Here is a 15,832-nt window from a genome sequence, read left to right on the forward strand (position 1 = left end):
TGGCTGCAGTGTTGTTGGCCTGCAGCCATGCTGCCGTTGGCGCTGCTGGGTGTTTGCTGCGCGGCGACGGCTGCCGTGCTGTCAGGGCTGACCCTGCCTTGCAAGCTGTGCCGCTGCCGCCACCCTGCAGTAACGACGTGCCCTGGTGCTTCTCCAAGTGCGACTTTGACGACTTCAGCGGATGGAGCGATGCGGCGGATGCTGAGCTGGCGGCGCGGGGCGTCCAGCTGGACCGTTATCTGTACCGGGTGTATCTCCTGCCGCCGAGCGCCTGCCCCTTTGTCGGCCTGGGCTACACCGGCTGTGACGGCAGCTTCCCCTGCCGCGCCTGGATCGGCGGCGACTTCTGGACGGCGCCAGAGGTGGGCAAGAAGGGCTGTCGCGTGCTAGCGCTAGCTGGGGATCCCCCGAGCAGGGCTGCCCACACGGCGCTGCACCTGCCCGGACTTACCCTCCTCGGCTGGCATGTATCCCCTGTCTCCTTCAGGCCATTTTCCACGAACTGGGCCACAACCTCTACTTGGGGCACGCCGGGGCGGTAGAGAAGGATGGGCAGCTGGACGAGTGAGTCGGGATGTGGGTGGCTAGCTTGCCTCGGTGCCTGCCAGCCATCGCCGCCGTCACGATCATGCTGATCATGCTGACCGCCGCCTGCCTTGCCACCCCCTGGCCGGTTTGCAGGTACGGCGACGCGACGGCTCACATGGGCTTCTGCTGCCACCTGCGCTGCCCCAACACGCCCCACGCCTGGCAGCTGGGCTGGACCAGCCTGGCGCAGCTGGACGGAGCCAGCCTGGCGCCAGGTCAGACCGTGGTCGCCACCATCGCCCCACAGGCGCAGCCGGGCGGCGCCTCTGGATCCGTCGGCACCGGCGGCGGCGTGCCAGGCCTACGCATCGTGCCTGGCTGGGCAGCCGGGGCGGATCCCGTTTACCTGGGCTTCCGCCGTGCCGCTGGCGGCGACAGCTCGCTCGACCCTGGCCTCGCCTCCCGCGTGCACATCTACACCCAGCCGCAGCTGGCCTCGGCGTTCGACCCGCAGCCCACGCTGTGGCAAGCCGCTCTGGCGGGTGAGGATCCTGGGGCACTGGTGAGGGCGGTGCGTGCAGAGCAGTCAGCCTGGCGGGCAGGCAGGCACTGCCATGCTCCTGCAGCTGCTCCTGCTGCCAATCCACAACCGCCTTCCTGCCCAACACCCCAGCCCACCACTCGGTTTGCCGCCTGGCCCCTCCCTGCTGCAGACAACCAGAGCTGGCAGTCGGCGGCATCGGGGCTGGTGGTGCGCATTCAGCGAGTGGACCCTGCTGGCGGCGCTGTGGTCAGTGTATGCCGCAGGGGCGGCGCCGAGACGCGCGACAGCTGCCAGAAGGGGCTAGACAACGACTGCAACGGCCTGACGGGCGGCGCCGACCCCGCCTGCCGGCCGGCGCTGGATGCGGGCAGCAGGCAGCGCACTGGCGTGCTGCCGAGCACGCGGCCGCACACGCGGCGGCCCAGCCGGCGGCGGCCCACCGGCAGGTAGCATGCATGCTGCCTGCTTGTCATGAGAAATAACTTGACTTGAGACACTGGTCTCCCACCATGTTCCTTTCTACTACCATCTCCTTGTTTCTTTCTTTATTTCTTTCAAAGCAGCGTCACAGCGGCAGCAGGGCCGCCGTTTCATTTCATTGCACTTCCCTTGCCATCTCTCCCCTTGCCTTTCAACGTGACTTGCCAGCAGGCACTGCTCCTCTTTTTTATTTCGATGCCGCAGCACCGTTGTGCGGTGCAACCTATACATCACCTTGCTCAAAACGTATGATCCCCCTGCACTCCATCCACCCACCCTCTATTTCTGGCACCCATTCAGTCCTTGTTCCGTAAGCAGCTCTACAGATTGTCTTGCAAATCCCCCTGCACAAATCCCTTGCATTCCATCAACTTGTTTGAGTTTTTGCTTGCCACTTTGGCCCTTGCAATTGAGCCTTCCTCACACGCGGAACCGCACCATGGTGATTAAAGCATGTGCCCACAGCGGCACCAGCGCTGTAATGCTCACCCAATTATGGCTGGTGATGCCGGCAACAGCTGCGTGCGACACGGTAGGCTAAGCGCTTCCCGCTGGGGAAGCTGGAGCTCATCACCGCTCCTGGGCGACGGCGCTGCTGCGCCCGCTGTGGCGGTGCCAGCCAGGCGTGCTGCGGGTGGGCGCTGGATAGGCTCGTGCATGCCGCAGCCTTCAATTATCTTTTTGAGCGCCTTGGGGTGCGTTACACGGCGCCTGGGTGAAGGAGTTGGCAGCAGCCCAGCAGGATGAGCGACGTGGAGGAGGGGGAGATTGAAGGGGAGCTTGGCGAAGGTCAGCCTAGCTCGCCTTCGTGCCGCCGGTCACCGCATCACGCATGCGCCAGGTCCCATGCCCCGACCTCGCCCTGTGCTCTCCCGCGATGCAGCTCCCCCGCCGCCTCCACCCCCCGAGCAGCCTCCCCATGACTGCCAGCAGCAGCAGGCTACACCCCAGGCCGGCCCTCCACGGGAGCGGCTGCTGGCGCCGCAGGCCAGCGGCGGCAGGTGGGCACCACCGCCTGTTGTCGCCGCCTGCCGCCTATATCACTTCTCGGCGGCAGTCCTGGCTTGCTTGTGGAGCAGCTGGCGCGTGCTGGCATGGAAGATCTTGGCTAGGCAGGCCAGACCTGTGTGGGCCAAGGCGTTTTGGCCGCCACTTTCCGTCACCCCTGGGCTCCCTGCCCTGCCCTGCCCTGCTCTCCCTCCCCTATCCGCTGCGGAGCAGGGCCCCCTACTACGCAGACCCAGACACCAACGGCTTCAAGGGCCGCGGCGGCGGCGGCGGCAAGAAGAAGCGCAAGAAGGCGGCGGCGGCGGGCTTTGTGGACGTGTACGGCCAGGGGGTGCGTGGAGGCAGGCCCTCGCCTGCCCTGACCCGGCTGCCCCGTAAAGTTGCCTGTACCTGCCGGCCTGGCTGCCTGGCCGCCTGCCTTGCCCATCTTTGCAGCTGGACGCCGCCGGTGGCGCTGGTGCACCTCCCTTGCCGCTCCCTTGACCTCGGCCTCCCCTCGTCAAGCAGCACCTGCCTGCCGGCTGCCCAGCACACGTGTGGTTGACCGCCGCCGCTTGCGGCATCGTCCCCTGCGCCTGCAGGCCAGCGCCGCCATCGAGCTGTACCGAGACCAGGGCCCCATCCGGCTGTCAGATGTGCAGGGCCTGCTGCTGTGGGTGCTGGGCGAGGGCGCCAACCCGCGCTGGTGCTTCGTCAAGGTGTGTGCGGCGCGGTGGCAGCACGCGCCGCGTGCCGGGCCGGAAGCTGGCACAGCCAGACGGCGAGCCGCGGCTGCCACCACGGGCGCCATGCTTGACGCCCAGCCGTTGACCCACCCACCACACGCACACACACACGCAAACTCTCAACCGCCGCCGCCGCCATCCCCGCAACCCGCAGAACAAGCCGCTGGTGAAGAAGGTGCTGATGCTGGCGGCGCACGGCCTGGACGAGGCAACGTGGGCGGCGGCGGCTTCTGCGGGGGCGCTGCCCGCCTGGCGGCGCCACCTGGGGGAGCCCATCCTGCTGCAGGCCCGCAATGCCACGCTGGCGCCAGGTTGGCGCACGCTGCGCTGCGCTGCGCTGTGCTGCATCCCGCTGCGCTGCTCAGTGCTGTGCTGTGCTGTGCTGTGCTGTGCTGTGCTGCTGCGGGGGCACACGCTTCGGCAGGGGCAGCCGGCCTGCCGTGGGTGTGCTGATCCTTGCTCCCATGCCGCTCCACCTGGCTGCAGGATCCACCGTGCACGCCCTGCTGACGGTGCCTCAGACCAAGAAGCGGCGGCGCGAGGACGGCCAGCAGCAGCAGCAGCAGCAGCAGCAGCAGGAGGAGGCCGGGGCTGAGGCGGCGGCCGCCGGAGGCGGCGACGGCCTGGCGGGTTCCCAGAACGGCACGCCAGCAACGGCAGCGGTAGGAACGCCACCACCACAACCACCAGCAGCAGCAGGAGGCGTGACTGACCTGCACGACGCAGCACACGGCATGGCCACCCCCGCAGACGCGGGAGCGGCGGGCGGCGTTTCAGAGGCGGCAGGCGCCGCCGCCGACACGCCCGCCCCAGCCGCCGCCAAGCGGATGAAAGTGGCGGCGGGCGCCGATGTGAGCAGCCGGGTGCAGCCGCAGCTTGCGGGCGCGTCGGCAGCACACGGCGCCGCCGACGCCGAGGCAGCCACAGAACCCGCCACCGAGCCTGCCGCTGCAGGCGGCCAGCTGGCGGCCTCTCCAGGCCAGCAGCAGCAGCCGCGCGGCGAGGATGCCGCAGCAGCCGCTACCACTGCCGCCGGCGGCGGGCAAGGCAGCGGGCAAGGCGGCGCAAGGTGGCGCCCCGGCGCGCTGCCTCCCTCCCACTACGTGCTGACTCTGGACCAGCTTCAGGAGCATGGCTACCCCCTGCCCGCCTACGACGGCGCGACGGGGGAGATGGCGTGCCCCGAGGGCTTTGTGGCCACGCGCTCCGCCAGGGGTGGGTGGCCGCCGCTGCTGCTGCTGCCTGCTGGCTGGTGCCTGCTGGCTGGTGCCTCCTGCTGCTGTGGCTTCTGTGGCTGCTATGGCTGTAGCGGGCTCTTGCGCCCCGCCTGCCAGCCCTCGTGCCCCGCCCCCTGCCTCCACCCGCCCCCACCCGCCTCCGCGTCCCGCCCCGCCGCCGGCACCCGCTGCACACCAGCAGCAGCACCACCACCACCACCGCCACCACCCCCATGCTTTGCTTGTGCCGCAGGCGCCGCTCCCTTGCACGACCTGGTGGCCCTGGACTGCGAAATGTGTATCACAGAGGCCGGCTTTGAGCTGACGCGCGCCACACTGGTGGACAGGCAGGGGCAGGTGAGGGGACAGAGGGGGCGACGCGGCAGCGGCTGTGCGTCTTTCAAGAGTGCTGGTCGGTCGCCTGCCTGCATCTGCATCCCCTCCCTCCCAATCCTTCGCCCCGCCCGTCTCCATGCCACATGCCGCTCCCTGGCCCGCCCCACCCTTTGGGCCCTCCGATCGCCCGCTCACACCGCCCCCTTCCCCTCCCGCCACCCAAGCAGGTGCTGCTGGATGAGCTGTGCGTGCCCCACAACCCCATCACCGACCACAACACGCGGTACAGCGGCATCACCGCAGAGATGCTTGAGGGGGTGAGGCGGGCTGGGGCCTGGGCTGGGCTGGGAGGGCTGGTGTGGGCTGGCAGAATGGAGGGAGGGCAGGAGGCACGGCTGCACCGCCCTGCCTCCTCGTGCCCCTGCCGCTGGCAGGCAGGCTGCTGTGCCATGACCCTGCTCCAATACCACTCTGGCCAGCCACCCCGCCTCTCCTTGCCTCCCTCCACCCCGCCCGCCCGCCTGGCACCAGGTCACCACCCGGCTGGCAGACGTGCAGGCCAGCATCCGCGACCTGGTGGCCGCCGAGACGCTGGTGGTGGCGCACAGCGGGGAGAACGACCTGCAGGCGCTCAAGGTGGGCAGCTCCTGCGGCAGGAGGGCAGCGGGGTGGTGGGCACTGCGGTGCCGGGCACGCCCGCGCTGCTGTTTGAACTGGCGGCGCGGCTCGCGGCTGTCCACACCGCTGCTGTCCACACCGCGCCGCGTGCGCCACACCAGGCCACACCACCACCCACTGCAACAGCTCGTCTGCTCCATACCCCCACCCCCCCTTGCAGATCATCCACGCCAACGTGATTGACACCTCGGTGCTGTTCCCGCACCCGCGCGGCCCACCCTTCAAGTCGGCGCTGCGCGTGCTGGCCTCCCGCCACCTCACCCGCACCATTCAGCAGGGTGAGGCCGCTGCCGCGGTGTTGTGTGTGTGTGTGTGTGTGTGTGGAGTGTGTGGGGGCCGAGAGGCTGTGAGTGTCTTTGGTGGTGTGTGTGTGAGGCGAGAGGCGCGCAGGGAGGCAGCCTGCGAAGCCGAATCCCGCTGTCGGCCTGCTCTCTCCTGGCCCCTTCTCCTCACCGCTCTCCTGCTCGCCACCTCCGTCCACTCGCTCACCTGCCCGCACCCACCCACGCGCTCCATCCTTGCATCCTCTCTCCAGGCGAGCACAACCCTGTGGAGGATGCCCGGGCGGCGCTGGACCTGGCGCTCCTCAAGTTTGAGCGGGGGCCCGCCTACGGCGCGGGCGGCGGCGAGCGCGGCGAGCGGCTGGTGGAGGTGCTGGGCGCGGCGGGGAGGTGCGCGGCGGGGCTGCTGTGGCTGCTGCAGTGCACATGTGCAAGGTCTGGGCACGACTTGGTGTGGCGCTGGTTTGTGTCGGCCGAACATATTCCCAAGTGGCAGCAAATGCCAAGGGGGCGCGCGTGCTCTCCCGCGCCACCACAAACCGTTGCTCCCTGCCACGCCACCTGCTTGCCGCAGGCGCACCACGCTGGTGGACCGGCTGGAGCTCCTGAACAAGCAGGTGGTGGGGGACTGCTCCGCTGTGGTGGCGGAGGGCGACGCGGCTGTGGTGGCGGCACTGCGCCGCGAGCTGCCCAAGCCGCAGGCCCACCTGGTGTGGGGCCAGCTGGGCGCGCTCCAGGAGTATTACGAGGCCAGGCGAGAGGGGCTGCTGCAGGCCGCTGCAGGCTGCTGCAGGCTACAGGCTGCCACCAGGGCTGCCGTGTGATGGGAGCGCTGTATGATGTGTGCGTAATGCTTGGCTGCCACTGCCAGTGGGGTGCCAGTCTCTGGTGCTGAGCGTATAGGGCGGTCCCTGGGGGTTGCAGGCTGGCGGCGGTGAGGGAGTCTGGCCTGCCGGAGCCTACTGCTCCCTACAGACTGGGGCCCGGCGCAGGTTACGCCGGCTCGCCTAGGCAGCAGCAAAATGGCGCCGTGCCGCCGGTGCCAGCCGAGCAGCAGCAGGAGCAGCAGGACTGGGCGCAGCCCGCGATGGAGCAGCAGCAGGCGCAGGCGCTGGCAGTGCTGGATGCCTCTTTAGAGCAGCTGTGGGCGGCGGCGCCTGTGGGCACCCTGGTGGTGGTGGTGACGGGCCAAGGGGACACCACCTACGGAAGGTAGGGCCGCCGGGGCGGCGCCGCCTGCTTCGCCGCCTGCAGGTGCCGGGCAGCGTGGGGCTCTTGCCGGCTGCCGCCGGCTGCCCCGCCCGGTCCCCAGGAAGTGGCACAATGACCCACCACCGCACCCCCAGCACACGAACACCCACACCCACACATGCTCTCACTCTGACGACCACATTATTTCCTGCATCTCTTCTGGCTGCAGGTACCTTCAGGAGCAGAAGTGGCGGCGGCAGCAGGGCCTGGGCGGCCACCCGCCCTGGAGCCCCGCCTGCGAGGCGCACCTGGCGGCCTGGCAGGCGCGGGCGCAGCTGGCCCTGTGCTTTGCGGCGGTGAAGCAGCAGGGCGAGGCGGTGCAGGCGGCGCAGCCGAAGGCTCAGCCAGGGGCGGCGGCGGTGGAGCAATCGCCGCCCGAGCAGCAGAAGGAGGGCAGCTGAGGCGTGTGTGTGAGAGCGGTGTGTACTGTGTGCCGGCAGGCAGCGCTGCCTGGCTCCTCTGCCGCTGAGCTTGCAGCTGTGCAGCGTCCTGTAACAGTGCCGGCAGGGGAACACCAGTTGTCGAGCATGGCGACTGGCTGGCGCTGCTCAGAAGGGCAGCGCCGGCAGCGCCGCTGCATCCCGCCTGGCCGGTCGCAGCCCCTGCCGCTGCTGCTGACGCGGCCGGCGCCACGTGCTGCTGCTGCCGCGGTGGCAGCTGTTGGCGCGATCACACGGTGCTGGTGCGCTCCTCGTACTCTGTGTCCCAGAGTTCTTCCAGGGTTCGGTAGGGGCCCTCGGGCGAGCAGAACCAGGCGCCGTCCAGCATCCTGCGCAGGCGGGCGTCGGCGAGCAGGCGGCGGCGTCGGCGGCACGGCGCCGGTACAACAGGTGGCAGCCCATTCTGCGCAGCACAGGGCCACCCTTCCTGCAGACCAGCGGTCCACTCCAGCCAGCCGGCAGGCCGGCACTACCCACACAGCTTGCACCTGTACTGAGGGCCCAGGCTGCTGAGGGCGGAGAAGTCCTGGTCTGGCAGGCGCCAGCTGGCGGCATCCAGGTTGGACCTGCGGGCATGGATGCGTGTGTGTGAGTGTGTGTGTGTGTGTGTGTGCATTCATGCCCACGTGGAAACAATGTTACGGCTGCCGCCAGCTCACCACACCTCAGGTGCGCCTCCTTGGTGGACTTGGGCAGGCAGGAGGTGCCGCGCTGCACGGCCCAGCTGCACGGCGGGAAGGCGGCGGGGCGGGCGGGCCGATGGGGCTCGGCGCCACCCGGCGCAATAGCTGTCAGCACGGGCGGATGCTCGCCTCCCCGTGGGGGCACTAGTGGCCTGCTCCCGGTCTGGTGCCAGAGGCTGAGCTGGCGCTGTCCCTGCCCTGCGTGACATCGCCTCAGGCAGACCTGACCAGCACATCTGCGGGGCTCCTGCCATGGCGCTCTGCAATCTCGAGCAGCGTAGCGTCCTGTACCGCCATCAGCCGGGGCGTGGGATGCATCCAGCGTATGTGGTACCAGTCAGCGCGCAGCACAGCGCGTGGTCCCGCGCAGCCAGCAGGACCCCACCCCCACCCCCTGCTGCAGCTGTGCATGGGGCCGCGGAGCTCGCCTCCATCAGCACGGGGGTGTCCTCCCGGCGCTTGAAGAAGGCAGAGGTGTGTGGGGAGCCCAGAGGACTGTAGGCCGTCACGTGGATGCTGCGCTCCTGCGGCAGCGCAGGCAGGCAGGCAGGGGGCGGCTGCTACTGGCATGCAGCGGCCCTCCGTGGTCTTGTGACAGCTACAGCCACCCGCCACCCTGCCGCGCCAACCCAGCCACCCACGTGGCACCAGTCGATGAGCGCCTGGTTGCGGAAGTAGGGGTGCGCCTCCACCTGCAGTTGCGCAGGGGCAGGAGGTGCCACAGGCAGACAGGCTAAGGTGTCGATGCACTCGTCCAGGCACGGCTGTGCCATGCAGCCGCTGCCACCCCCGCAATGCCGCCGGCGCGCCTGGTTGACCGCGGGACGGATGGTGGCGCGCTGCATCACTTGCTCCAGCTTCTTGATGGAGAAGTTGGAGACGCCCACGGCCCTGCATCCAAACGGGGCCCCACACGACTCTGGGCACACCGCGTGAGGCAGAAGCAGAAGTAGAGCCGCAGGGGCATAGGCGGCAGAGGCCTGTCCGAGTGCCAGCGTCGTCCCTGCCGCCCTTGCGGGCTTGCCTGGCCAGCCCCTTGTGCACCAGCTCCTCCATCGCCCTCCACGTCTCCTGCAACGCATGCCGCCACACACACACACCGCCAGCAAGTGCCACTCTGCAGGCTTGGGAGACCAGCAGGAACTGCCTGGCACTGCTGGCAGCTCCAGCCCGGTTGAGCGAAGTACAGCTGCCAGACAGGTGATCGTGGAAGGGACTCGTAGTTCTCCCTCCCCTTGCGCACAGTTCTGCCCTGCCTCGCAGGAAGCCGAACCGCCCTCCCACCTCCAGCGGCGGCTCCAGGCGAGGCCCACTGTTGCCTGTGACTGCCCAGTGCACCAGGTAGAGATCCAGGTAGTCAAGTCCCAGCTTGTCCAGAGACTCTCTGCCGGGGGAGGGGTCAGCACGCCCTGTTTGGTGGCAGTCGCCGCATGACAGCCGCTAGCGCTGGCGACGCCAGCGCTGGCGGCGCCCGCTGCCAGCGGCCAGCGCGGCTGCCTGGAGGCGAGGCTGGCAGCAGCGGCGGCGGCTCTGCAGGCCCGCCCTGGGCTACACCTGGCATGCAGGCAGGGCAGGCAGGGTTGGATAGGTGCCCGCCCACCTGCACGCCGCCTCCACCCGCTCGGCCGCGTGGTCCTTGTTCTGCAACTTGCTGGTCACCCACAGCTCTGCAGGCTGGGAGCGCCACGCGCATCAGCGGAGCCGCCACCAGCACATGTGCTTTGGTACGCCAAACGGCGTCATCACCTTCGCGCCGCACGCTGCCATCGGCGAGCACCGTCGCCAGCGCCTCGCCCACCTCCCCCTCGTTGGCATAGTCCCCCGCGCAGTCTAGGTGCCGGTAGCCCAGCCTGCGGCAGCCTCGAGGGGGATCCTTTAATCCGATGCAGCGACTGCCCGTCTGCCGGTCCGAGGTTGCGCCCGCTCAGCAGCCGTGGCGGCGACCGCCGTTTTGGCGCTCAGCCAGCGGCACCCCAAACCCAAGGTCCCATGGGCCTCTGGCTGCGCAAGACCCACCTCACGGCCGCCTCCACCGCATCCCTGACCTCGCCAGGCCGGCGCTGCGTCCAAGTGCCCAGCCCAACCAGCGGCAGGCGGGCGGCCGCCGGGAAGACAGGCGCCGTGGGCGCGCGCAGCTGCTTCTGGCCACGTGCCCCTGCCATTTCGGACCGAGGTGTGGACTCGCCAAAGAGATGGGCAGCCGCCTCGCCCAGCGCGCCCAGCGCCGCCAGCCTGTCGCACTCGACATGTGTGCCCTTGACGGTCAGTCAGCCAATTCTGTTCAGCGTGTGATAGTGCCATATGGCGATCAAAGTATGGTACAGCATGAGGGGCTGAGTATACAGAACACACAAAGCATCAAAGAGCCCATGCTTGGCCCCACACAGTGCAACGTTGGAGCTTACGTTAATGCTGGGGCTGCACAGAGCGGCACTGCACACCACCTGAACGGCCGGATGGAAAGCAACGGCGCGCAGCAGCCTGCTCCAACAGATGAACTAATCGGCAGCTTTGGCTGCTAAGAGGCTCCAAGGCCATCGACATCCAAGCATCCGTCGCCGCCCTAATCCTGCTCGCCCGCCTCGATCACCTGCTCCACGCCCGGCTCCCCCACCTGCTGCCCGCCCTGCTCCTGCTGCTGGCCCTGGTGGGGAGGCGAATTGTGTCCGGGCGATGGGAAGAGCGAGTAGAACAGCTCCTTCAAGTCACCATGCGCCAGGGGCGGCAGCTGGGCCTGCTCCCCGAGCGAGGGCAGCTCGGTCCCAAACTGCACAAGGGCGCATGGAAGGGCACAATGCCGGCGGAGGGACTGGCTTCATATAAGGACGCAAAGGATCAAAGGACGCAAAACCAAGTTGCAAGCTGAAAGATGGAAGTTCTAAGCATGGCGATCAAGCAACAGCTCACATGATGATGTCCCAACCCAACTCACCACGCGGCGCCAGCGCAGCTCCTTGTTCAGCTCTACCTTCCTAGAGTCGGGCATGCCGGTCGGGGGCTTGCCGGCGTAGCCGACGTACTCATTGCGAGTGTCGTGCAGCACTGCGCGCTGCACGGCAAGAAGTGGAAAGGGAGGATGTTTAAGATGCTTGCCGCTTCAGAAAATGTCTTGGCAGCAACAACAGAGAGCCAACGGGTGCAATGCCAACATGGTTGAAGCCTGCAAACATACCCACCTGCAGTGCACGCAGCATGCGAGGGTTCTGCACTAGGAGGGCGGTGCTAAGGTAGTGGCCGGCGATGGGGTTGGGCAGCACCCGGCCGTGCTCCTTGCCACGTACGGGCTGGGACTGGACTGCCTTGCTGCAGGCAAGGAGGGAACATGGGGGTCGAGCCCCTAGAAGTTCAAATGATGCATCACGATAACATGAGGCATGCATGCTGCCGTTTGCTCACCCCATCAGGCTGAGCATGGCGGCAGTGAGATGGCTGACTCCACCGCCTGCCGTTGGCCAGGAGCCCTCGCTCTTGAAGAGTGTGCCGTACCTGTGCAAGGGAGGGATGGCTGCAAGAAGCGATGGTGCAACTACCGAGGTAGCACGCATTCCAAGTCAAGGCCGGCTACATGTTTCAAATAACCTTACCCGGGGTCCACGATGTGCGTGGAGGTGTAGCCTGGCACGGCCGAGTTCATGAACGCGCTGCACTCCCTGTCGTGCACATGCACAAAGCCGCCCCACGCCTGCTGCCTGAGGTCCCCGCGCAGACCCTGCAACAAGTTGGAAACCCATGCAGCAAGTGTTAGGTAACAACTCAACCTTGATCCACAATCATGTTGGCCAAGGCTCCATGCTGGCCAAGGCTCCATGCAACCAATGGCCACGGATGCCAATTATGAGCCTTCACCCGCACCGCAAAGGGCACTGGCTTGGCCAGGTGGCCCGCCTCCAGCATGCCATCCTCATCCGACTCATCTGACTCCCACACCTTGCGCTTATGCTTGCGTCCCTGCCCCTGTAGTGCAAGTGCGGGCTCTTGCAATTCGAACGCTGCACAGCTGACACATGCCAATGAATCGTTGTTGATTGCAGTAGGCATGGGTTGAGTATGCCTAGGTGCCGAGGACATAGCACCCACCTTGGTAGGCCCGTGGGAGGACATGGCAACGGGCCCAGATGGCTGGGTGTGTCCACTGGCGGCAGGATCCTGGAGAGGCAGGGGAGGAGGTCAGCATGTTACATTACAGTCACCCTGATGATAGGCCGCGCGATCGCGTGGGCAGACCAGCAAAGAGATGGCGACACATGTTTCTTCTTTTTTGCCTTGGCTATAAAACAGCCGGCAACAACACTTCCAAAGTGACCCAGGGATACAAGCCCACACGCCCCTCACCTCGGCCATAGCCGCCGCAACATCCGGGCCGGGCATGGGCGCGGGCTGCTCGGGCGTTGCACCTGCGATCTGCATGATGAGCAACGGGCAGTGCAAGCCGGGGAATCGGGGATGATCTAGCATGGAAGCTGACATGAGCAGCTACGAGACCACAGTGTTACACACAGTGTTACAGTCACCCCGCTATGATAGACCAAATGCAACCTTGCAACTTGCAACCTTGCAACCTTGCAACTTGAAGCAAACAGATGGCCCATACCCCTGCTGCCCTTGCTGCCTCGCATCTAGTCCATAGGGCAGTTTTAAGGTTTCCAGGTTTGCCAAGACAGGCCGGTGCCAACTCCCAACAGGACGGGTCGGAGCGAGGGACACGCCTCAAACAGCCAGCCACGAACCACCCAATCCCCACACGAAAGGCCCCTTTGCCTAGCTCGCCTGCTCAGGAATGAGGTGGGGCCCAACCCCCTCGCCGCTAGCGGCTGCGGCTGCCAACACTCGCATATTGCTGGGCCCACCCGAAGCCATGGCTCAGATGCCTCCACAGCCGCCCAAACTGCTACCAAAATACTCGAGAATGGCTGTGGGCGAAGTATCAGAGGCGATTGAAACATCGAATCACCCCGGGGTCAAGCCGACACGTGTACGGGGGGGCCGCCTGGCGGGGGGCGGCTCAAGCCAATACGCCGCAATTTATCAATTTAAACAAGAACAAGAGCCTTCTGGAATGGTCAGTCAGACTCTCATCGGCCCATTCCGGCACTCTTGCCATGCACCCACCTGGTGCATACTCGACATAATCCTCCACCCGCTTCAGGACTGACGTGCCCGCTGCCCTGCGCCGTCTGCGTAGGCGCGCCCTCTGCAGCACACGCACACCACCCGGCGGGTGGGCATTACCAAGATCAGAGGCAGAGCCAGTCTCAGCGACGAGGGAGGTGTGCTGCTGCCAGGGTCTGCCAGGTATTCACGCTGGCGCACGCATAACAAGAAGGGAACGTCCTGGCTCACCGAGGGCCACTACTACCAAGGCCATTGCCTGGGGCATCACTGCCTCCGCATCAGCCTTGCCCCAGCTGGGTGCTGGCCTGGAGGCCTGTTGACTGCCGCCCTTGCTGCAGACCAGCCGCAGCCGCCCCCCTCAAACAGTTCATCCTCATCGTAAAGGTAAAGGTAAAGGTGGGGAAGAGCCTCCACAGGCTTAACTTCCCGGTTTTAACGTCTAGCTTTAGACCATTATTTGACCTGCCCGACGCGCCAAGTGCAGTACCCCCCACTAGTAGTGAATGGGTCCCGGGGAGGCCTGTGCCGAACCCTTGGCGATTCTATTAGGCGCTCCCGAAGGAATTGGCTTGGATTGGCGCTGAGCCGGTCAGCTATGCCGCGTTTGTCCTCACAAAGTTTCGACATGGGAGGAATCGAACCTGTGCCCTCTCGGAGGGTTTATACACTAGCTCCAGCGCCTTCAAAGAAGGCCTTTCTTAGCCGCGGGACAAAGCGTTGCCAATGCCCACCAGGTTTCTGCAATGCAGCACACAGACGGGGAAACCGTCACCGACAGCAGCAACATTGCCAGGGCAGCACCGTCAGCAGCGAGGTAACAACATAAGCAACAAGAGAGCTGCCGGCTGCATAGCAGCACCTGCCTGCCCCGCGCTCACAGGTGGTGCGAATCTGGATGCTGCTTGGCCTGTGGTTGTGGCGCTCGTGCCGCTGCGGCAGGCTGCGCGGTGCAAGCTTCTCTTCAAAGGCGCATGCGGCCCCCAGGCGGTGGCAGGGGCAGCAGCAGGTCAGAGAAGCACCACCATGGTCTGAGCAGCGGCAGCAACTCAGTTGCTGCTCACCTGCGTCCTCCGTTCCACCACCTATGTCCTCAATGTAGCCGCAGCCGCTCGCGGCCCCCAGAGCGGCTGGTGCGCGGCTGCTGGCAGTTGCAGCGCGAAGCCCGTGTGATGCCACAGTGCGAGGGAACACAGCGCCTCAGGCACATGTGGGGCTGGTTCCTCCTCCCCAACCATCGAAGCAACGGCATCCGCCTCCTGGACAACGCCGCCGCCAGCAAGCGCGGTGCCTGCACCACACATGAGGCAGCAACAAGGATAGCCTATGGCGCAACATGTGAGCAACACTCGCCCCGCCCGCTGAAGTCGCACTTATGGTGCACCGCCGGCGGTGCCAGCCAGCTGGGCTCTGGAAACTGATTCTGCTGTGGGGGGTTGTTGAGGTGGTGGTCCTCGCTGGCGAGGCACCGCAGGAACACACCCACGCCGCAGGCCGCTTCAGGTTCCCATCCGGCACATGTGTTGTACAGCACATGTCGGCCTCGGCGATCAGGCAGCTCTCCGACAGTCGATGCTGCAACAATGGATCAGTTTGCGCTGCATGCTGGGCAGCACGCGGCACCAGCCCCTCGGCGCCGTGGGGCTGGCATGCCGGCATTGCCGCTGTTTGGCCACTTTGTCATCGCCCGCCCTCTACTAGGCAGCGGCTAAGAAAGGCCTTCTTTGAAGGCGCTGGAGCTAGTGTATAAACCCTCCGAGAGGGCACAGGTTCGATTCCTCCCATGTCGAAACTTTGTGATGACAAACGCGGCATAGCTGACCGGCTCAGCGCCAATCCAAGCCAATTCCTTCGGGAACGCCTAATATAATCGCCAAGGCTTCGGCACAGGCCTCGCTGGGACCCATTCACTACTAGTGGGGGGTACTGCACTTGGCGCGTCGGGCAGATCAAATAATGGTCTAAAGCTAGACGTTAAAACCGGGAAGTTAAGCTTGTGGAGGCTCTTCCCCACCTTTACCTTTACCTTTTTACTGTCTGGAGAGAAGTGGGCGCTGCTCCCGGCCCTCCTGCCCCTGCATGTGCTGACAGTGGGCGATCAGTGGGCGATCAGTGCGCTGACACCGATCCGCAAGCCTGGTGCGGACCACCTGCGCTGTGACGGCTACCGCGGCATTGCCGTGGGCACACTGCCGGCCAAGCTGTTTGCCAGCATGCTTCAGAGCAGGTTTACAACCCTGTGTTACAGTCACCCCGCTATGATAGGCCGCGTGAGCAGACCTTGGGCAGGGGGCACACGTGATCAAGGGGCATCAAGAGAGGGGGTGGACCATGGAGCACCCTCTCCATGGCTCCGACCACCCTCCCCCCAGCTGAGCGTCCCAGGGTCACCCCACCCTGGCCCCGCTCCCCGTCCTGCCGGACACGCAACCCCCACAACGTGGTGGGGGACGTGGGGATCCTTAGCAGCTTAGGCCTGCCAGGCCGACGGGTGCCGATGCTGGTGCGGGCTCCCGGCGGCAGGCAGCGCCGCCGCCGGGCACTCAAATGGC

At 66.3% G+C, this 15,832-nt stretch overlaps 2 protein-coding genes across 2 annotated transcripts; one reads left to right on the forward strand and one right to left on the reverse strand.

The window, feature by feature from the left end:
• Window positions 1-4,772: 4,772 nt before the first annotated feature.
• CHLNCDRAFT_12084 (hypothetical protein) lies at window positions 4,773-5,793 on the forward strand (the record flags this gene model as incomplete). The annotated part of the gene is made up of 4 exons (XM_005844483.1): window positions 4,773-4,859; window positions 5,063-5,155; window positions 5,370-5,474; window positions 5,677-5,793. Coding segments are annotated over 4 exons (402 nt in total), but the record flags the coding sequence as incomplete, so codon positions are not given.
• Window positions 5,794-7,717: 1,924 nt separating this feature from the next.
• On the reverse strand, window positions 7,718-10,333 carry CHLNCDRAFT_138982 (hypothetical protein; the record flags this gene model as incomplete). Its single annotated transcript, XM_005844585.1, has 11 exons — window positions 7,718-7,817; window positions 7,977-8,054; window positions 8,153-8,212; window positions 8,395-8,456; window positions 8,612-8,695; window positions 8,813-8,863; window positions 8,990-9,062; window positions 9,445-9,555; window positions 9,772-9,838; window positions 9,918-10,021; window positions 10,188-10,333. The coding sequence occupies 11 exons, from the start codon at window positions 10,331-10,333 to the stop codon at window positions 7,718-7,720; spliced, it is 936 nt and encodes a 311-aa protein (XP_005844647.1).
• Window positions 10,334-15,832: the final 5,499 nt, after the last annotated feature.

The sequence above is a fragment of the Chlorella variabilis genome, assembly GCF_000147415.1.
Source record: "Chlorella variabilis unplaced genomic scaffold CHLNCscaffold_22, whole genome shotgun sequence".
NCBI classification, from domain to species: Eukaryota; Viridiplantae; Chlorophyta; class Trebouxiophyceae; order Chlorellales; family Chlorellaceae; genus Chlorella; species Chlorella variabilis.